Consider the following 23534-nt stretch of genomic DNA (forward strand, 5'->3'; position numbering starts at 1 on the left):
ATATGAAAGAAAAAAACTCATAAATTTGAGATTAAGAGGAATGCTTATTTTATAAAATTTTATAATTTTGGAGTCTCGTTTTTTGAGTGTTCTTGTTAGAGATCGCATATAAATAATAGAATAAAGAAAAAAAATACAAAAAATAATGAAACGATAAATAGAAAATTGGGAGGTAGCCGAAAAGGAAAATTACTGGGACAAAAAGAAAATAAAAAGCACGCGAAAAGTGAAAGTGGGACAAGGTTCAAAATAATTTTCAACTTGAATTTTAGATAGAGGAAAGCTTTCAAAAAAATCTATCAGCCATGACACCTTTGTCTAATTTACTGTTGCGGGTGATAGGATCAGATATTTAACCTAATTTAAGAAAATTTCAACATAGGTATATAAATATTTTATTATCTTAGCGGGTGCCATGCGACCTATTGTAAAGGGATGGATCCGCCCGTGAGTGTTCATCAAAATTCACATGTTGCCTTTGTCATTCTAGTTAGTACTAGTTATTATTATATTACTAAAAATAATAATAACCACGATTTAGTAATTGCATTAAAAATTCAGGCCCCTTCACCACATTTAGTGGATAGTGCGTATATAATCAATTGATGATATTGTTAACAGATATGCAGAAAAGCAAAAGTTTGATAACAATTTATTTGGCTAAGTTAATATTTTCAACAAAAATAAAGTTCAGAGCTAAACGAAACAACAAAAATAACGAGCAATTTCAGATAAGTTAAGGTTGACTATATAAATTCTTGATCATATTTCTTCATTTAAATTTAACTCATGTCGTCATACCAAATAAATTAAAGGTGAAAGTGAAACCTGCACCATCAATCAACAGCCTCCAAAGATATTGCGGGTAGTCCGAAACTCACCCGAGCACCCCGGGATCCCGTTCAAATATTTCAACAAGTCCATAAATACTACCGTATCTATCCAAGGTCTCAAAACATCTATGAAAACAATACATCTAAAAATAGAGGGCCAAAGCACATGTTGAACTAAGTAAAGCTCTTAGCTAAATCAATGTGGCAAATTAGGAAGTGAAAAATTCAATTTAAATGTTGAAATCTTGTTTATTTGTTTCAATATATATTCAATTTAACTGACAAAAGGTATCAGCACTTTAAAATAACACCTTTAATTAACCCAATTTCTATAAATTGCTAAAAAAAAACTTTAAACGCCGTTCTATATACGCACTGTAGCAAAGACTTGGTAATGTCATCAACGGTTCTGGTTTAGTTTCGTTTTTTTATTAGAGAGTCCATGTAAACTAACATGTACCGACGGTGCAACGCATCAATCTTGAGGCTCAAAAATTACATATCCTCCTTTTCGAAGACGACGATCTGAGTGTAGGTGCAAGTAGTTCAGCTCTCAAATAATGGAGGAGAAACGGAAGGACGCCGGAACTCCACCACCGGCAGTTGCCGACACGCCGACGAAAGCGGCTGATGTTCCGTCTGCCGAGGCACCTACGTCTCGTCGAAGAGGCGGCGGCCAGAAACGAAAAGCAAGCGCCATTGGAAGCGGCGGCGCTGGTTCGACTCCTCCATCAACTTCGTCGAAGCGTCAGGCGCGTGAGAAGCAGTCATCAGTACCTTTTCCACCGATCCACAACGGTCCGCTCACGAGAGCTGCACGGCAGCAGCCAAACAACGCCCCCGCCCCCGCCGCAGCTGCTTCTCCGTCAAGTTCTGGTATCAAGAGTGAATCGGAGGTGCTGCCGACGGCTGTGGCCGGCGGAGAAGAGGCGTTGAAGGTTGAGCGAGAGTTAAATGAAGCTAAGGAGGATTTAGAGGCATTAGAGGCTGAAATTGAAGCTGAAATTGAGGCAATTAGATCCCGAGATCCTAATGCTCACGTTGTGCCGACTCATGCTGGTGAGTTATAAGTAGCTTTTTATAAAATTGGAAATTGAGGAATTGAACATGTTTATTGATAGAGTAAGCTGAAGATCTGGTTGAAACTAGAAATTGAATTTATGAGGTTAAAGTTTATATCTTTGAGATAGATTTAGTGTTACTTTACAAATAAGGAGGAGTTTTTACATTTACAGTTTCATAGTAAATACTCCTTCCATCTCATTTTTGACTTATACACTTTATTAGTAATAGTAGAAGAAAATATTAAAAGTAATGGTTGAAAGTTAGTTTGGCATTGAAAATATCATATCATAGTTTAGAATTTGGACAATAATGAATTTTATTTCTTGACAATTGCCGGAGTTGTATAGAAATGGAACAGTGTCAACAATTTAGGCATTCCAAAAAGGAAAGAGTTTTTCAAAAGTTTAAACTGGAAATTGCTATCTCATCTTTCTAATCTATAGTCTGTAACTAAAATTCAAAAGCATTAGGGATTTTCCGGATATTTTATGACATTTTCAAAGTTTTTAGGTTGGTTTTCTTGGAGAAAGGTTCATCCTTTGGAGAAGCGAACAATGCCGTCATTCTTCAGTGGGAAGTCAGAAAGTAGGACTTCAGAAATATACATGGAGATACGGAATTGGATCATGAAAAAGTATCACGCTGACCCCAACGTTCAAATTGAGTTGAGTGATTTGTCTGAGCTCTCATCAGGAGATTTGGATGCAAAGCAGGAAGTGATGGAGTTTTTGGATTACTGGGGTTTAATTAATTATCACCCCTTCCCACAAACTAATTCAGATATGAGAGTTGATATTGATGCAGACGAGTCAGCAAAGACAGATTCTTTGGTTGATAAGTTGTTTCGATTTGAATCAGATGAAACATGGACCCCAGTTCTTCCGAGGTCTAGTGTAGCTACTCCTATGTCTTCTGGTTTTTTTCCAGAGTCAGCTATTGCTGAAGAACTGATGAAGTCTGAAGGGCCAGCTGTTGAGTACCATTGTAACTCTTGTTCAGCGGACTGCTCAAGAAAGCGGTATCATTGTCAAAAGCAGGTATTTTTGCTCAATTCTAATGTCCTTTTTCCTTTTAGGGCTAATGAGTTAAGACATAGATATGAGAAATGATGCAGCTTGTCCATGTTTTAATATCCTTAGGTTGTATGGTTCATAATTTCTTGTTCAATTACATATTAAAACGCCATCGTCGCTTCTGAAGTATATTTGTCAAAACTTGAGTACTTACTTAAATGCCTGACTGTCTTCTTGTGTTTGTTGTTTTTACTACATAGGCAGATTTTGACTTGTGTAGCGAATGCTTCAACAACGGGAAGTTTGGATCTGGGATGTCCCCTTCAGATTTCATTCTTATGGAGCCTGCTGAGGCTGGCGGCGCAAGTGGTGGGAAGTGGACAGATCAGGAGACTCTTCTTCTCCTTGAGGCGCTAGAGCTTTATAAGGAAAACTGGAATGAAATTGCTGAGCATGTGGCTACGAAGACCAAAGCTCAGTGTATTCTGCACTTTATTGAAATGCCAATAGAGGATATATTCCTGGATACTGATGTTGAAAGTAACAAGAGTGTTAAAGAAAAAGAAGACACAGTTTTGTCTAAAGATGATACATCAGCCAGTATTGATGCCCCAGAAACAAAAGAGAGTAAGGACGATGGAAATGACAATCAGCTTTCATCCACAGTGGAAACTTCAAAGCCAGAGAATGTGAATGAGCTAATTCCCCGGGAGGAAGTTGGTGAGAACTGTGCACTCAACGCGCTGAGGGATGCATTTACAGCTGTTGGTTCTTATCCTCCACCTGGAGAACGTGTTTCATTTGCTGAAGCTGGCAATCCTGTAATGGCACTGGTATGTTGGTTTCTTTTCCTTTTGATAGGCTCAACCACAATTGTGATGCAACTGAGCGCTCAAGGCACTCCATTGAAAGCTAGAAATCTTTACATGTCTTTTCCAGAATAATGAAATCAAATTGTTTGTGTTATTTACTTGATGAAGGTCAAATCTTTCCAGCGGTGGAAGTCTTTCCTCACCATTTTTACAGGCTGAGACCTTGTTTTGAGAAGGATAGGGTTTGATTTTAGCACTGCGTGTCAATGAGATATTTTAATCCCGTTCTAAGGAGGCAGTCGTTAAAAGTATAATCCAGTTGGTTTTCTGTTCTGCTGTTAAACCTCTGATTATTATTAAAATATGGATGAACACAATGAACTTACTGATCAATCCATCTTTTCATTCTAATATTGCTGTTTGCCCTTGAAAAGTAGAGGGGAGGGGGGGAGTTGAAACCGGAAAAACCAAAGTGATTACTGGAATAAATGTTTTCTGTACAATTCAAAAAAATATGTTTTGGTTGCCTTCATTATGATGCTTTCCTTCTCTAGGCAGCGTTCCTGGTGAAACTGGTAGAAGCTAACAGGGTTACTGCCTCAGTACGCAGCTCTTTGAAATCCATTTTTGGCAATCCATCTGGTGAGCAGCTAGCCTTAAGGCACTGTTTTGTTTTGGAAGATCCACCAGAGGGGAAGACATCACCAGATTCAGATAGGTTTGTGTTCCTCCCTTTAGCTTTAGTTAACAGGTATTGAATTGAGTTGGAGTCTAATTGCTAATTTAGTTATGCAGACCTGCTAATGGATCAGTTGATCCAGAAGATAAGAAAGATGAGGATGAGAATGTTGAAATGCAGAAAGAAGAAAAATTGACATCAGTTATCGATGAGAATGGCTTGTCAATTGCACCAAACAAAGAGACCAAAGCTGAAGTGAACATTGACAAAGAGTGTGAAGAGCAGGATGGTGAAAACCATGAAGAGAAAAATGAAAAGGAACTTGGAGAAGCGACGCAATTGGTCTCTACGAGTGACGAAAATCCAGAGAAATCTGATACTTCAAAGCAATCCAGTCAAATTCCTACTGACAAAGACGAGGAACCTGCATCACGTAAAGGACCAGATGATGCAGGGTTGGCAGTGGGAAAGGCACCAAGTACCACATCAGAATCAGATGATCTAACGTCTAAATTAGAGCTCCCACCCGGCTTTGAAAAGGAGTCGGTTGATAGAGCTTTAACAGCCATGCCTTCTGACTCTCCAGATACTCCTAAAGATGAGGACATGATGCCTGCTGTGCAAACAAAGGAGCCTGAGCAATCCGCGAAATCGAACACTGTAGCTGAAAATGATGCAGGTCCAAGTTCTCAATTTGGTGCTATGTTTTATGCATAGTTTAAGTTCTGCTAATCATGTTGCCCTAGGGCTTTGGTTCAATGCGAAAGGTAGTACAATGGGATGTGTTATTGGTGCATGTAACAAGTTCAAATCCTAGCTGGTGAACCGAGTTAGGTACTTAAGTGGAGAAGGATAGAGAGGCGGGCCTATCATCCACCGTGTTTCAAAGCTGGAAACACAGAGTTAATTAAAAAAAATGAAGTGGAAAATATTCTAATCATGGAGTTCAAGCACAAGTGGATACGATTCGTCAACATAAAGCTATATGGCATCCATTAATTATAAAAAATAAAATAAAAATACATGACTTGCATTTACGAGGAAATCGTCAAGCTATTGATTTTACAGAATAGTCTTTCAACTAAGAGAATCGCAGAGGATCTTTTGAGTCTTCAGCCAGTACTCGAGTTTGCAATTTGTAACATGACAGTGCTTTAGTTCTCATCACCAAACCCAGATCTTCAAATTAAACTGACACTGAAGTTTATTCCAGCACCCTTTATCTTTCCTATTTCGCTACACAATGTATTAGTCTCCTCTAATTCCTCTTATCTCCCACCTCTCTGAACTCTCATATTCCCCTCTGTCATCCAGTTTACCCTGCAACCCCCTCTCCCAACAAATAACCCGCAGAAAGTTGTAAGGATGATTGCTGCATTATTTTGGGTGCTTTAAATTGAATCCCTCTGATACTGTCTTGGTCTCATGTTAAGTGTCATACACTCTCTCTCTCTCTCTCTCTCTCTCTCTCTCTCTCTCCCTCTGTTTCGATTTATTCATACTTTCACTTAGGGATGTTCAAAAGTGTTTGACACCATGCGTCATTGATATCATGGTTTAATAATAACTTTAAGAATTCGTAGTCATTTACTTTGATATAGTGCGTTTTTTAATCCAACTAGCTTTACCTTTAATATTTACTACCATTACTACCATTACAACTGCTATAATACTTGATATAATTATCATCTTCAGCTTCGTACTCAAGCAAAAAGCGACATATACAATGATACGTTTCTTGGGCTACCATCATATAAAATGAAATGGAGAGTATCCACACGCATAGTCCCCTCTTGTAAGGTGGGAATCATTGATGAGAATCCACAGGTAGAGGTAGATAGAGAGAAAAGAGAGAAGTTGACCTTGAAATGAAAACATGTTGAACTAACACGAGAGAGGAGTGGATTTGGGAGGACGGGCGGGTCCTTTGTGAAATTGGGAAGGAATTTCAGGAGTTTTTAGAAAGGAGATGCAATGCGCAGTGAGTTGATGGATTTGTTGGAGCTGGGGAACGCAAATGATGGGCAAAGTGGGACAAGTAAGGCGGACAGTTTAGGATTTTTGTGTGGAAGCTCTTATATGACTTTGTATGCGGGAATTTCAGAATCAATTAAGGGAATAAATTCAGATGAAAGGTAAAAGAATAGCAAGCAAATGCTTGTGCTGTTCGGAACATGATAATTACAGTATTGATCACCTCTTCATCAAGAGTGATCTTCCTAAGGGTTTTGAACCATTTAGAAAAACAATTTTATCCTTAAGGGTTAAATGTTACAAAGACCAATGATCTTAAATATTCGTTTAGATAATTAGGAATCACTACAAGAAAATCTAAAGTTGGAGTAGGAAAGTGCGATTGCCAATTGCCAATTGCCATAGCCTCGGGGCTTATGCTGTGGTTTTCTCTTTTTGGTTGCTTCCCAGAGTGGAGAACTCATTCATATTCTTCTCTCTGCACTATAGCAAGGCTTTTAAGAATTTGTAACTCCTATAATTCTGAATTTTTCCCTTGGTGCTCTGTTGCTCAGGGGCTGGAGAAGCGAAAGACTCTGTAGATGGGAGAAAAGATCCTTTGAAGACCAAAAATGATCTGGATATCGATAAGATCAATCGTGCAGCAGTCACTGCTCTGTCGGCTGCAGCAGTCAAGGCAAAATGTCTTGCAGATCAAGAAGAGGACCAAATTCGGCAGCTTACTACGTCATTAATAGAGAAGCAGGTAATTTTGGCCAGCCAGCTCTTTGACAATTGTATCTTTTTTTGATAACTGTGGTGTCCGGTCTAGCTTGCGTGCACCTCGACTACTAATTCCACGGGATACCTGCCACCTCCCACCCGCAACAGGTGCCTGTATCTTTTGGGCTCCTAATGTTCTATGGGAATCATCCAACAGTTGCAAGCTCTTCACACATTTCTACTGGGCTAGACTTCCAGTCAAACTTGAGACTGATCAGCTAATGCGGTTTAATGCAAGATGTAGGCTGAAATAGATCTTGAGCAATCAAAGCAGCTCTGGATGATTTGTTTGTAATTAAGGAATGGATAATAAGCTGTTTTCCAGTTGGAGTATAAAATGTATTTGTTTTCCTTTAAGAAGAGAAAAAATTATTATGTTGTATAGATGAGTGGTAGACTGTCTCTATCTCTTGGGAAATACATCCTCTATTCTCCCTTCTTTGGTTGAATGTTTATGTTGCTTTACATTGGAGGAATCCTAACCGAGTTTAACCATTGAGGTAGGACTTGTCTGGTCAAGTTTTGATCATACTCTCGCAGGTTATGCCGACTTGATTTTGAGCTGCTTTAAGTTTTGACTCTCTTAGCTTTGCTTTGTCTCAAAGAGTACTCAACCCTTCAAGTTGCTTCTTTGCAGTTACACAAGCTGGAGAGCAAGTTAACCTTCTTCAGTGACATGGATAATGTGGTTATGAGGGTCAGAGAACTGCTGGAGAGGTCAAAACAGAGGCTTATCCATGAGCGTAATCAAATAATTCAATCAAGATATGCCTCTTCATCTCGTCCTGTGCCACAATCACTACTTGCTAACAGGCCTGGAATGACTGCATCTAGGCCGCTAAATGCAATGAGCTCCCAAAGGCTACCGAATTCAAGACCCATAATGGCAGGAATTCCTACACCAAGCTCTTTTATGCCTACAACAGTTACAGGAAATTCAATGCAGCCCTCAAAGTAGGTTAAGCTTATTCAGTTAGAACTAAGTAATATTTTCTCAAGTGCATGTGGATGAACTCATCTAGAAAACAAAAGAGCAAAGAATCAGTCTTCGAGTACCTTTCGTCATGTGAGTATGTGTCTACCCTTTCGTCATTGTTGTCCTCATTAACTTAAACTTGCTAATCTGCAGAAGTTAAAAGTTCTCTTTTTGTATCCAAATTCCAGCTGAAAGGATTGGGTTAGATAATAGATTTTGTTCTATATGAGAAAGAATCTGAGGACTGATAGCTAGAATTCTGGGAACGTGCAAGTTAAATGTTCAAGATGTGGGACCTTGGAAAGAGTGGGGCAATAAGTTGGTAATGGTTCTCAGTCATGAAAGAAAACCTGTTTTTGCATCCTCTAAAGCTTAAAGTTGTTCTTTGTTTCTGCCCCACCTCCCTACTCCCCCTCTTCCATTTGCCTCGTCTAATTCCTTCACATTATTACTTACAGTTCTCCTTTAATTTCTTCCCATGGCTGGTTAAGAAAACTGATTATTCAGACTTCTTGCAGTAACTAAAATTTTGATAAGCTATTGTTCTTTCTGTTCTGTGTTCTAGTTTTTCTTTATGTGGTCTCTATTAAGTTTGATTGGCTATCTGTCTATGGACTCGTTTTTATCTGTCTTCTAACAATGCATACTGGCCTGTGTTTGCTGCAGCAGACACAAGTTGTTACCACGAAACATCATACTTTTTCTTCCTTTTATGGCGATGCTCCGGGGCAACTTGGGCACCTCGAGTAATTTACCGGGTACTGGTCACCTCCCACCAGCATAGATACTTGACAACTTTGCTTGCCAAGACTTAGGCATATAAGAATAATTCATATAGAGTCACTCTTGCTGATATTCAAACCTTGGTTTTCAAGGTTGGCAATCCAGCTTTTCACCCATTAGGCTACCCCATGGAGTGTACTTTAATTCTTATTGAACTACTAGACTTATCTTCCGTGAAAATAGACTATCCTGTCAACATTTTATTCGGATCTTGCTGGATTCCAGGTTTAAATTCACCAAAGCTGCAAACATTTCTGGGCAATGTCTCCTTTTTTGTCAATTTGTCAACTGATAGTGGACAAGTTTCCTCAAATTTTCCACAATTAATTATTTTGTTAAATTCATTTCCAACCTTTCAGTCAGGACATATTTGTTCAATATTTAGCTTGATTGAATATAAAGGATTGGGGGGATCTGATGGATCTAAAAGTAGGGTAAGTAATTTGTCGACCTTGTTATAAATGCTTAAAACCCATTTCACTTTGCTTAGACATGCTTTTGAATCTATTTTGATGCTTATATAGACAGTTTAATTAACTATGTTACTCAAGGGTTTGGCCTTTGTCTTTGGTTCTGTAAATGGAGCTTCTTATGTTATTAAAAGGATTTTTCTGTTCACTGATCTGTTTTGCAAGTACTGCTAAATTTTCGGACTGTGAACAAGCCCAGTATAATTGTAAAATGTGATCCATCCAGACAGCGTTTAGAGTAGTTTTCTGGCCAAAATTACATTTCAGAATTCTCAAGTTATCATTATGGTGAAATTTTTAGAGATATTGGCTCCTTTTCCTCCTGTTCGCAGCTGCAGTTCTCTATTTATTTACTTCATTTGGTTATAAAAAGAAGCTCTGGTTCTCTATTTTCACAACCGAGCAGTTGCCAAGTTTTGTTTGGAAGAGGTAGTTGCTCCATAGATTAATTTAGCATTTGTTGTCACGTGTTAATCAGGTTCTGGCGACAGTGAAATTTAGGATTGGCATCTGCTAGTTGTTCCGTTGCTGGAAAACAAAGTTTATAGATTGGACTGGACAGCAAAATATAAGTGGTTTCTAGTGCATTATAAACGTGAGATCTTTTATGCTTCTATGTATGGAAGTAAAGTGTTCACTTTGTTATCTTTCACCTGCGACATTCATTGCGCACCTCCCGACAACTTCCTGATTTGACATCTAATAGACAATATGATGCTACTTCAATTAACCAGGTGTTCTATTTTAAAGATGAATGTGTGGTTGCTGTGCATCGTTTCCCTTCTTCTATTCTAGTGTATGATGATGGCTGTGATCAGCAAATTTTATTGCTTATTAAAACTGCTTCTCTTGGTGTCTAATGTTTTACACAAAGCCAGTGTACTAATCTTATGGTTAGTGTCTGTACCGTCATCAAACAGTGTTGGGTTCTCTTTAGACTGCCCCTTTGCGGTTTAGGGGTCGTTTGGTACCTGGGATAGGGATAAAGTTTGGGATTAACTTTATCCCATATTTGGTTGGGGGTATTAGCTAATCTGGGAATAACTCACACTATAATGGTGAAATTAGTTATCCCATATAGAAGGTAGGATATCCCACCCTATGGGATATCCCACCATTGTACCAAACAACCCCTTAATGTTTTGTTTTTGCAGACTAGTTTAAATCAACGTTAATCTTGGCTCAACTATTCTCACCTATAGTTAGTACTGAGCCTCCACGCAGCGAAGGACCTGCATTTTGTGTTACTATATTGCTCTTTGTAGATAGCCCTAAAACATATTTGTGGACACCAGTCTCAAGTCCCTAAAGCTGTTGCAACCACTCCAATTATTTCATCATTTGGATATCATATATGATATATGTGAAGCGCATGCTTCGTAAACTAGTATTAGTTCAAGGTAAAGCAAACTAATAAATGAATATGGCCTCTAAAATTATTAGCAAGCAAAAGTTTGCATCAGAGATGCGTACATCCATCCATCAAATCTTAAAGGTTCACCAAAGTAATAACATAAATAGCACCAACGGAGTTCGAGCATTCAAGGAACCAACCAGCTCCCCCTTGTAAAGTTAATATACAGGTACAACTTGATAATTTACCGAGAAAAACACACCAAGTGAAGCAAACAATAAAACGAGGGTTAAAAGGAATCCAAATCTTCGCAGCTGCAAGATCTATTATCAGCTCAAAAATGACGAACTGGTTAACACTCGCATCCACCTGTCCTCGGCTGAGTGCTAGCACCAACATCAATGGTGTCGGGCAAGTATCTTCACCGTACAAAAGTTGAGGCAGAGTAAAAAGCAAATTAGTATCATGATTATGGTGAAGATAATAAATTAATAAGTATCTTATACTGAAACTAATTCTAATCGAGTATAAATCTAGCCAAGAAGAGTTGTGATTGGTTCTACAAATCACAGTTCCCACTTTTACCTCCCTAGTTTCCCAAATAATGTGCCACATTCTTTTCAGGTCGTCTCAAACTGATGTGACCCTTTCTTTGGAAGATAGAGATTTTTACCTTTATCTTGAGCAGTAGAATGTACTATTAGAATCTTATGGTCAATTACCATAGATACCGGTGAAAAAAAAATAGTATAGATAACGTTCCACCAACTTACATTTCTTCTTCCTCCCCACTCTTCAGGGCATTCTTAGCAATGCATTGGAAAGCCTCTTCTACATTGGTGCCTTCCTTGGCTGAAGTCTCAAAGTAGGGAATGTTACCCTTCGAAGCGCACCAGGCCCGAGCCTTTTTCTCAGACACCTAAATAAAGCAGAGCATCTTTCATGAAAGAGAAGAATATAACACCTCCATGGAACTAGTCCTCCAATAGGAACTATAGTAGTCCTATTAGAAGCTTACCAAGAAAATGGAAAGGTGAGAGCAAGGGACAATGAAGGAAAAAGAGGGAAATTTGGACAATATACTATTTGTTGGACCAGAAACTTACCACTCTACTATTTCCACCATCAATATCAACTTTGTTCCCCAGTACAACAAATGGAAAATTTTCTGGATCGGATGGGCTTGCCTGCAGCAAAATTCAATATTCATTCCAGATTACTGAGTAGTTGTCTAAAGAGGAAAAAATAGCTCATAAATGGTCGAGATACCAAAAGGCTAATATCATCATTTTTAACATCAATCTGCATGTAATTTCTAGGCATAAAGATTTAAAAAGAAAAACAGGAAACTGCTGGGCTCCAACAAATACAAGCAGCATAACTCATTTTTAACATCAATCTGCATGTAATTTCTAGGCATAAAGATTTAAAAAGAAAAACAGGAAACTGCTGGGCTCCAACAAATACAAGCAGCATAACAAAAGAAGGGAGAACCACTGCAGCAACTCATGAAAGATGAAGCATAACAAGATCCATGAGGATTGAGGGAAAAGCTCATAATTTCTTCATCTCACCACAGGCAAATAGGGCTAAAAACAGTTAAATGTAAGGAGGTAACAAAGAATAAAAATTATTATAAAACCTGGTGAGCGATCAGTAGAAGCAAACAAAGAAGAAATACCTGAATTAGAAACTCTTCTCTCCAATTGTTTAAGTTTTCAAATGACTTCATTGAATTTACATCATACACAAGGACGCAGCAATCAGCACCACGGTAGAAGGCAACACCAAGACTTTGAAATCTCTCTTGGCCAGCTGTGTCCCAAATCTGGACCCACCAGAAAAACGAAGTTAGAGCAGGAAGCAGACCAGGTTGACCTGTCCGTAATTAAAACATAAAAATTGGTAATACATCCACCCATTGCCTCTCCCAAGTACCAAACCTAATACTTGCAGATGTTTGAAATTATGGCATCATTTTCTAGCTAAAAGTTCATTGAAATTACTCCAGATATCAGAACTTATATGAACCAAAGAGTAGATCAAAGGAGGAGGAGGAGGAGAGAGAGAGAGAGAGAGAGAGAGATGAAACGTTGACAAAGCAAGACCTGGACTAGATACACACAGAATACTCTAGGTTGGATATTTTCAGAAATAAAAAAGAAATCTGCAAGGCATTGCTTACTCTATCCTTTTCACTGCAGTGGATCCTCAGACAAAATTGAACCTAACTGAAGAACAGAGATGGGATTACTTGGATAAAGGAGAGAAACACCGTATATCAAATTTAGGTCCTTCTTTTTGGGGAGGGAGAGGGAGGAGGGGGGGGGTTCAGGTAAGCTATTGTGATATTTGATGCAGGGTTGAATGAGGAAAACATACTGGGAGTGAAGACATAGTATGACCTCTGTTACTGTTAAGTCCTCCATTTTTCCTGTTTATACATCAAAGATTGAGATTTGACTTGTTTGGTCAAACTAATGTTCTCCTATACCAACCCCCCTCCCCCCACACACACAAAAAAAAAAAAAATCAGTTCTTCCCATTGCCAGCTCAGACTATTACCTTGTCAAGACCTCATAAACATTTAAGAATAATCGTGTCTGGTATCATTCGGGAAGGGCAGTTCAACTATAAAAGCTAAAACACAAGGTAAAAGAGAGTGGAAGGTGAAACATCAAGAAAGAAATTGAGACCAAGCATTGAGAAACTTGTATGTTTATGTGAACTTGCACTAGTTACCTTTCATTGGCGGAACTTGCAAATGGTCACTAATTAAATAGCCATGAGAATGCCCGTCAATGCAAATTATGGACTCCCATCTCAGAAAAATGCTTAGTTATGGACTTGCGATTATTTAAAAAAATAGGGGACAGAGGAAATATCATTCTTGAGAGAAATCATGCTCTTGTGAAACATTTAAACCTAATCCATCAACGATACGTGCTTAATAACCAAAAAAGCCCATCACTGACACAATATCATCTGCCACATGCACAGAATATTTCTAGAAGATCAGTGCATACAGATTACTACTATCTTCTTATATCCAAAAGAAATGCCCTAACTTAGAAAACAGCTTAGTCCATGATGTAAACCATCCACTTAACTAAACTCTACTACATTGCGTTATAACCCAGTCACTCATCCAAAGTAAGATAAAGTCCTATATGGGAACTTTTTGCCACAGGGAGTGGAGTCATTGCTATACCTACACATATATTAATAGAGATAAATGGGCCCCAGATCACACTTAAGAGACCAGCATTTTTTAAAACTGAGAAATCCCCGAGATTCAGTTGCGCATCATTCGAAACTCGATGAATAATGGGGATGCCCCTTTGCCCTTCTCTATTTAAGAAACCAAAATTTGACTCACAAATTTTCTTTTCCAGTGGTTGGCTAAGAGAATTTATACGTATGCCATTTACCAAGTCACCAATTAACCTCCCTTTCCTCTTGTCCCCCCCCCCCCTCTTTTGTAGCTTTCTAGCGAAGATGTTAAAAGATGACTTCTGTTTTCTTGATGTTGCAACCCATCAAATCGATAATAAAAGTAACAACAGCTCAAGCAGAAGAATTCAAGGATAATAATGCTGAAATATGGATGTATATACTTGTATCCTTATTTCAAGATATTTAAAAAGGATAAAATCCTATTGGTCAACTCAGAAAGCAATTCCATTCCAGTTCCTACGTTCTAAACTCCTACTTAGTAAACAGCAGAAGTCATTATCGTCCTCTATTAGAGCAAACAAGCCATCCTAAGAGGCCAAACACTATCTTTTCAATCTCTAATTCTGTGGCCGAAAAATTGACAGTATCCATATAGGAAGTAAAGGGAGAGGCATACGGTAGCAACTAGAATGCACCATTAATGAATTTGGTCGCCACATCTTCAACTAATTGACAATGTCACATCTCAAGAAACTGGTGGTAATCAACCAATATCAAGTCTATATCTTTAGTAACAACTAATAACTTCAACATCATGATATTTACTATATTTCAAAATTTCATTATTCCCCGACTGGAACTTCACTAGATTTTTTTTATGGGTCTGGAATGTCACAAGATTAGCATTATTGATCATAATCTTTTTGATATCTACTGTCTCTATTCCTCCCTCAATCTTGAGTTGTTAGAAGGAATCACTGATGAGTAAAGGAATATAGAAGACCTAGGCAGTGAAAATTTGATATGGAAAATCATGACTTGGTGGATTTATATGCCAATAGACAGCAATAAGACACCATATGACAAACCTGTAATGTAAAGAGCCGATCTTCAAACTGCACTTCCTTTGTCAAGAAATCAGCCCCAATAGTTGCTTTGTACTGATTGCTGAACTTTTTATTTACATATCTATAAAGAATCATTTAAGGCAGACAATTCGGCAATTCAACTATAAGGTACAATCACATCTGAAAAGTGAATCGAGCCGTTTCTTAGTAATCTTGAACTTGTTATTAATTGAACAAACTCTAAGAAAAAATTAGGTAACAGAGCTTTCGAGGATACTGATTCATCAACGACGTCTTCCCAACCCTGCAAAACACAAAGAGAAGTGATTTATGGTCATATAATGAAATTTCAGCAACTTGCGGAACTTAGATCACGATAAATCAAATAATAAATCAACTCAGCCTCAATTGTCAACTAGATAGACACTATTGCATGAATGAATTTATGAATCCGATGTAACGATTCCGCTCTATCCCAAACTTAGATCACGATAATAAAAAATTCAAATTAAAATTCAAAAAACAATCTATTAACATGCTAATGATAACTTAATAATTGGCAAAATAAACATTTAGTGCGCTGACTCATGCGTTACTGAACCCTAGAATACAACGAATAGGAGAAAGCTGAAATATTTAGAATCTGAATTTGACAAAAAAAAAAGTGTGATGTAGGAGAGAACTTACCCGCTATCACCGAGGATGATGACTTTCAAAAGAGTTCGCCGGCGTGAAGGCATATTCGGCGGACTTCGATCTGACGAAACGAGACTAAATTCAGAAAACTCCGCGCCTGTGTGTGTGTGTGGCGTGAGGAACACAGACAGTTGGCAATTTTAGACGTTTCTAGTAGAATTGATGATTGATGCCCAGTAGTTGTTATTGAGCATAATATGTACTACTCCCTTCTTAGCTGGACTCGACAGTCAACCGACCTTTTCTACGCCTGCTTTTTTGGGCTTCGATCGGGTCTGTCGGGTCGGGTCGAGTTTGGGCTCAGTATTTTTGAATGATGATTCCTATACTCAATCATTAATGCTTTTGTAAATTCAAATTTCGGATAAAGGTACTAATCTTTACGAATCTCTTGAAATCATTATAATTCTTAACTTATGTTTCAAAAGATTATTTTTGAAGGATGATTCCTATAGATGCTCAATCAATAATGCTTTCATAACTTGAAATTTTGGATAAAGGTAATATTTACGAATCTTTTGAAATCATTATAATTCTTAACTTATATTTCAAAAGACTTAGTTCAATTTTTTGTTTCGAAAAATATAAATTATAAAAAAAATTAAAAACATTATTACTGTTAATTTTTGTAATGACAAGTTCTAATATTGGATGATAAGCCACATGAGCAATGTTGGATCTATGTGTTGAGTTATGGGTGCTTGAGCGCCCATTACTTTTGGAACCACACTAATATCTCTATAGAAAAATTAGTAATTCATACAAATATATTAGTGGAGTACCTAGTCTCGGTATTAATTTCAAGATTAAAAATAGTTAATTTCACATTATTTAAAAATTTTGAATATGTCACTGCATCTGAGGTTGTTTTTGGTCTAGTTAGAAAGCTTACAATACATATCTCTGATTGCAGTTTTCTTTTTGATGTCGGAGGCTTGATGCGGTAGAACACATATTTCGGGAAGGCAATTATGTTGCAAATGCACTGGCTAAATATGGAAGAAATTTGACCCTAGCTATTGCGGAAATGAACAACACTATATTCCGGGAAACATCTCCAAAATTCATTTTAAATGCTTTCAATAAAAACAAATCGAAAAAGGTTGCTATGTGATCTCTATCCATAGGTTGTAATAACTAAAATTCTGTTTTTTCTCCTTCTAGTAATGAAGTATTCCTTTCTTTAGAAAAAAAAATAAAAAATAGAAAGCTTAGGTGGTATTATCGTGTGAAGTAAAACTTGTTGTTCCCGGTCAATATTCCTGTATTTGTAAATATTAATTCTGCAAAATATAAGTTAACGTAATGAAACAATAATAATAAATTCGAGCCCACTGAATTCACAGTGTTTCCTTAAGGAATTTAATCCCCTCCTAGTACCCAAGGTAATGGATTATTTTCTCCCAGGATAGAACGAATAACACACTGGTGTAGCGGTACTTCAAACCCCAGTGTTTCGGCGAACACAAAGTTCGGTAGCAAATCACACTTACAGTTGCTTTGTTTGAAGTTAAAAAATAATGCAGAACGAAGGAGTATATACTCAGAAAAAACGTATGGAAGTTCTGAGAGGAAGGAATGCAATGTATAGCCAATTTGTTGAGCGAATTGTATGTTGAGTTTTTGGTATCTTTCTTCAACATTTGCTGCTCATATATATAGCAGCCAAGAAGGAGTGCAAGACCAAACGTCCACCCTTCATGGTGGAGCAAGCATTACATGTTTGTGGAGCAAGCACTTCATGTTTGTGGAGCAAGCACTTCATGGTGGAAAGACCATTATCCGGCTGCCAAATTATCAATACACGGATTGGAAAATATCCGTTTACAAATACGGATAATCTTACGTTAATATTTACTATTAACAAATAAATTTGGTCCAAAAAATTAATCAATCAATCGATCATTTGACCAAATCCAAATCCAAATCCGAATCCGAATCCGAAGCCGAAGCCGAAGCCGTAGCCGTAGCCGAAGCCGAGCCGAGCGAGCGACGACGACGACGGCGCGAGGCTTGCTTTCTTCTTAACTCTTTAAGAGCTACAAGAAGAGCAATTATATATATACCCACCAAAAATATCTTCTACTTCCAATATGGGACAATGTCTCATTGTTAAGAGGGGAAACTTAAAATTTTACTCAAAATTTCATTTTTCCTCCATTTCCCATTCACCCTCATTTTAAGAATATTACATCTTAAAATAAAACCTCAACAATCCCCCACATGAATGGGGAATGGCTATATCACGGAAGTATGCATGAAAAACTGTGTGATTTACAAGCAAGGATTAATTGCATCTGGATAAGTAGGTTTCCCTTTGAACTTTTCGTAGTAAACTTATGTCGGATATACTCGGTCAATCGGTAGATTTGATATCTTTGAACCGTCGATCTTTGGTGTATACCTAGACAACCATAAGTCACACAATCAACCCTTAACCGTCTTTGGTTCTCATTGTTGTGTTCGTTTCAGCCATGAACACCGCCTGGTTTCATAAGTGCGTAGAGAACTGGCCTTACAGAGTTCTCCTTGAAGCGGCTCACACTTCACACTTAAATAGGTGATTCCTAAACGTGTCATCCTGTAGATACACTATTTGATATACCCCGTATCAAATTTAAAAATCATTAAAAAGCCTTAATGCTTTATCCTTGGTACTGAACATTGTCTCATCACGAGAATGGACTAAAATTTTATTTGACAATGTTGAACCGTCATTAATGACTTTGTTTGATCTCTTTGAACCTAGATCTTGGGATCTCCAGTCTTCTAGGTAGAGTTACCGCCACAATGACTTGTTCTCGGCCATAGCCCCATTCCCCTTGATGATTTCTCAACTACCTCTCTAGTTAGGCCTTTTGTAAGTGGATCCGACACATTATCACTTGACTTTACATAGTCAATTGTGATAATTCCTCTAGAGAGTAATTGCCTAACGGTTTTATGTCTTCGTCGTATATGACGAGATTTACCGTTATACATGACGCTCCCAGCCCTTCCAATTGCCGCTTGACTATCACAATGTATGCATATTGGTGCCAACGGTTTGGGCCAAAATGGAATGTCTTCCAAGAAATTCCGGAGCCATTCAGCTTCTTCACCGGCTTTATCTAAGGCTATGAATTCAGCCTCCATTGTAGAGCGGGCAATACATGTTTGTTTGGACGACTTCCAAGATACCGCTCCTCCACCAATAGTGAATACATATCCACTCGTGGACTTAGAATCAGTTGAACCGGTGATCCAATTTGCATCACAGTATCCCTCAATCACCGCAGGAAATTACTGTAGTGCAATTCAAAGTTCTGGGTATGTTCTAAATATCCCAAAACTCGTTTCATTGCCATCCAATGAGATTGGCCTGGATTGCTCGTATATCGACTCAGTTTACTTATAGCACAAGCTATGTCTGGTCGTGTACAATTCATGATATACATTAAGCATCCCAATACACGCATTTATCACATTCATTTATCTTAAAACCATTTGACAACATTGTTTGGTCAAATTTCGCATGCCATTGTTTGGGTGCTTGTTTTAGTCCGTAAAGAGACTTAACAAGTCTACATACCTTCTTTTCTTTACCTGGAACCACAAACCCTTCAGGTTGTTCCATGTAAATTTCTTCCTCCAACTCTCCATTTAAGAAGGCCGTCTTAACATCCATTTGATGAATTTCAAGACCATGCACTGCAGCTAATGCTACTAACATCCGTATGGACGTAATTCTTGTAACTGGAGAGTATGTATCAAAGTAGTCTAGACCTTCTCGTTGTCTATACCCTTTGACTACGAGCCTTGCCTTGAATTTATCAATAGTGCCATCATCTTTGATTTTTCTCTTAAAAATCCATTTAGAACCCAAAGGTTTATTTCCAGGAGGAAGATCAACCAATTCCCATGTATGGTTGTGCAATATGGATTCTATTTCACTATTGACTGCCTCTTTCCAAAATAATGATTCCGAAGAAGTCATAGCTTCTTTAAATGTTTGAGGCTCATTCTCCAATAAGAAAGTCACAAAATCTAGTCCAAATGAAGTAGACGTTCTTTGACGTTTACTACGTCTTGGATTCTCCTGATTACATGTACTTTCTTTTGTTTCTTCCCGAGGTCGTTTAGATCCTTCACCAAACGACTCACATTCCTTTTTATACGGATATATATTTTCAAAAAACTCAGCATTATCTGATTCTATAACTGTATTATTATGAATGTCGGGATTTTCTGATTTATGAACCAGAAATCGATATGCTTTACTATTTGTCGCATATCCTATGAAAACACAATCAACGGTTTTTGGTCCTATCTTTACCCTTTTGGGTTTAGGAACTTGCACTTTTGCCAAACACCCCCACACTTTAAAATAATTCAAGTTGGGCTTCCTTCCTTTCCATTGTTCATAAGGAATGGATTGTGTTTTGCTATGGGGCACTCGATTTAATATTCGATTAGCCGTAAGAACGGCTTCCCCCACAAGTTCTGTGGCAAACCAGAACTTATCAACAACGCATTCATCATCTCCTTTAATGTGCGATTCTTTCTTTCCGCAATCCCATTAGATTGGGGCGTGTAAGGGGCTGTTGTTTGATGAATAATTCCATATTCTAAACATATTTCTTCAAAAGGAGATTCATATTCACCACCCCTATCACTTCTTATCATTTTTACTTTCTTGTTAAGTTGCGTTTCAACTTCATTTTTGTATTGCCTGAATGCGTCTATTGCTTCATCTTTACTATTCAGTAAGTAAACATAGCAATATCGAGTATCATCGTCAATAAAAGTTATGAAATACTTCTTTCCACCGCGAGATGGTATTGACTTCATGTCACAAATATCTGTGTGAATTAAGTCTAAAGGATTTGAATTCCTTTCAACTGACTTATAAGGATGTTTAACATACTTAGATTCCACACATATTTGACATTTTGATTTTTCGCATTCAAACTTGGGCAGTACTTCCAAGTTAATCATTTTCCGCAAGGTTTTATAATTGACATGACCCAAACGTACATGCCATAAATCATTTGACTCAAGTAAGTAAGAAGAAGCTGAAATATTATTATTATTTTCAACAACCATTACATTTAGGTTGAAAAGGCCCTCGGTGAGGTAACCTTTTCCCACAAATATTTCATTCTTACTAATTACAACCTTGTTGGATACAAAAACGCACTTAAAACCGTGCTTAACAAGAAGTCCAGTAGAGACTAAATTCTTTCTCATTTCGGGAACATGAAGGACATTGTTCAAAGTCATGACCTTGCCAGAAGTCATTTTTAGAAATACCTTCCCATATCCTTCAACTTTTGCTGTTGAAGCATTTCCCATATAAACTGTCTCTCCGGGTTCAGCAAGAGCATAGGTAGCAAAAGCCTCTCTAACTGCACAAACATGGCGAGTGGCTCCTGAATCAAACCACCACAGTTTAGGATTTCCCACCAAGTTACATTCAGAGAGCATGGCACACAAGTTATCAACATCATCATGGTTTACTACCATGTTTGCTTGACCCCTTTTCTTGTCTTTCTTCGGAGCACGACACTCCGTAGATTTGTGTCCGGTTTTCCCACAGTTGTAGCAGTTTCCACTGAACCGCTTCTTACTTGGGTTGTATTTCGGACCAGAAGCCTTCTTCCTCTTTTTGTTAGCTTCAACAATATTTGCTCCCATTATTGTTGAATTTCCACGGCCTCTCCTTTCAGCAGCTTTATTGTCCTCTTCGATTCTCAACCGAACAATGAGATCTTCAAGGGACATTTCCTTTCGTTTGTGTTTCAAATAATTTTTGAAGTCCTTCCACAACGGAGGCAACTTCTCAATCATTGCTGCTACTTGGAATGCTTCGTTGATTACAAGACCTTCAGCAAGTAGATCATGAATAATCACTTGCAATTCCTGGACTTGAGTAATAACAGACTTGCTATCTATCATTTTGTAGTCCAGAAATTTTGCGGCAACGAATTTCTTCATCCCGGCATCTTCAGTCTTATATTTCTTTTCAAGCGCATTCCACAATTCTTTGGATGTCTCCATGCTACTGTATACATTATACAGATTATCATCCAGTCCGCTAAGAATATAATTCTTGCATAAAAAATCAGAATGCTTCCACGCTTCAATCACGAGAAAGCGTTCATTATCTGGAGTTTTATCCGGCAGATCAGGAACATCTTCCTTGATGAACTTCTGTAGACATAACGTAGTTAAGTAGAAGAACATCTTCTGCTGCCAGCATTTGAAATCAATCCCGGAAAATTTTTCGGGTTTTTCTGCCGGTGCCAACGCCGGTGTTCGGCTTGTCGTTGTGTTGGCAGTCGCCATCGGAACAGCTTGGTTTTCATTTTCAGTCATCATCTTTTTCAGAAAAGAATGACACAAACAAACGTTTAATACACGTTTTCAAACTGGAGTAAAAATCACGTAGATTTTAATATCCAACAAAATGCCACGAAGGCTTAACTCTCCAAAACGGGAGTACACAAACCACAAAGGTTTTAGTTTGCAGAATAATAAGAATAACACAAGTACAGAAATAAATATTAAATTCCTTAAGATTGTTGTTCCCGGTCAATATTCCTGTATTTGTAAATATTAATTCTGCAAAATATAAGTTAACGTAATGAAACAATAATAATAAATTCGAGCCCACTGAATTCACAGTGTTTCCTTAAGGAATTTAATCCCCTCCTAGTACCCAAGGTAATGGATTATTTCCTCCCAGGATAGAACGAATAACACACTGGTGTAGCGGTACTTCAAACCCCAGTGTTTCGGTGAACACAAAGTTCGGTAGCAAATCACACTTACAGTTGCTTTGTTTGAAGTTAAAAAATAATGCAGAACGAAGGAGTATATACTCAGAAAAAACGTATGGAAGTTCTGAGAGGAAGGAATGCAATGTATAGCCAATTTGTTGAGCGAATTGTATGTTGAGTTTTTGGTATCTTTCTTCAACATTTGCTGCTCATATATATAGCAGCCAAGAAGGAGTGCAAGACCAAACGTCATTACATGTTTGTGGAGCAAGCACTTCATGGTGGGAAGACCATCATCCGGCTGTCAAATTATCAATACACGGATTGGAAAATATCCGTTTACAAATACGGATAATCCGAAGCCGAAGCCGAGCCGAAGCCGAAGCCGAAGCCGTAGCCGTAGCCGAGCCGAGCGAGCGACGACGACGAAATCCGAAGCCGAAGCCGAGCCGAGCGAGCGACGACGACGACGGCGCGAGGCTTGCTTTCTTCTTAACTCTTTAAGAGCTACAAGAAGAGCAATTATATATATACCCACCAAAAATGTCTTCCACTTCCAATATGGGACAATGTCTCATTGTTAAGAGGGGGAAACTTAAAATTTTACTCAAAATTTCATTTTCCCTCCATTTCACATTCACCCTCATTTTAAGAATATTACATCTTAAAATAAAACCTCAACAAAACTTTAAAAGTAAAGTAATCATTTAAGTTGTATCTCTAGTAAATGACTTGAAACTAGTATAGACTCTCGGCTCCCTCCCTCCAAGAACTCTTCACCTTGTTCTTGGGGTGATTCGAATTCGCAACCTCTTGATTAAAAGTGAAGGGTGATCCCCACTAGAGTAACTCACTTCTTATTGGTAAATGACTTGAAACTGATTTTATTAATTCTAACTATGTATGTGGTTGACAATTTGCATGGAACAGTAGAGCGAAAGAAGTGGAAAGAAAGTCACATGTGCGGTAAAATTACTTAGATCAAAAACCGTATAATTAAATGAGTGAAAATATGGTTGTTCATTTAATTTGACAAATAAGAATACATAGTCAATGCTATTTAAATCGTATTCAAGGTCTTTTCATAAAAATTAGCCTTATAATTAATGAAA

The 23534-nt window shown here is 37.9% G+C and overlaps 2 protein-coding genes across 5 annotated transcripts; one reads left to right on the top strand and one right to left on the bottom strand.

Annotated features, from left to right (window-relative positions):
• Window positions 1-1229: 1229 nt before the first annotated feature.
• LOC107828862 (SWI/SNF complex subunit SWI3D) lies at window positions 1230-10137 on the top strand. Of its 4 annotated transcripts, none has more exons than XR_001657799.2 (9): window positions 1230-1892; window positions 2409-2935; window positions 3172-3744; window positions 4278-4441; window positions 4519-5081; window positions 6931-7121; window positions 7776-8204; window positions 8781-8872; window positions 9846-10137. XR_001657799.2 is itself a non-coding variant. In XM_016656248.2 (7 exons), the coding sequence occupies exons 1-7, from the start codon at window positions 1394-1396 to the stop codon at window positions 8094-8096; spliced, it is 2838 nt and encodes a 945-aa protein (XP_016511734.2). In that variant the 5' UTR covers window positions 1230-1393; the 3' UTR covers window positions 8097-8562. The 4 variants fall into 4 exon arrangements, 1 of the variants encoding a protein (XP_016511734.2); XR_012702817.1 differs by having other exon boundaries at window positions 8784-8872; XR_012702818.1 differs by lacking the exon at window positions 8781-8872.
• A 644-nt stretch (window positions 10138-10781) lies between these two features.
• LOC107828863 (ras-related protein RABG3f) lies at window positions 10782-15876 on the bottom strand. The gene is made up of 7 exons (XM_016656249.2): window positions 15653-15876; window positions 15243-15269; window positions 14987-15086; window positions 12403-12549; window positions 11828-11908; window positions 11495-11640; window positions 10782-11140 (listed from the first exon to the last, which is right to left on the bottom strand). Exons 1-7 carry the CDS (start codon window positions 15703-15705, stop codon window positions 11074-11076), a joined length of 621 nt encoding a protein of 206 aa, XP_016511735.1. The 5' UTR covers window positions 15706-15876; the 3' UTR covers window positions 10782-11073.
• Between the last annotated feature and the right edge of the window lie 7658 nt (window positions 15877-23534).

Source organism: Nicotiana tabacum, chromosome 19 (assembly GCF_000715075.1).
Source record: "Nicotiana tabacum cultivar K326 chromosome 19, ASM71507v2, whole genome shotgun sequence".
Lineage (NCBI taxonomy): Eukaryota > Viridiplantae > Streptophyta > Magnoliopsida > Solanales > Solanaceae > Nicotiana > Nicotiana tabacum.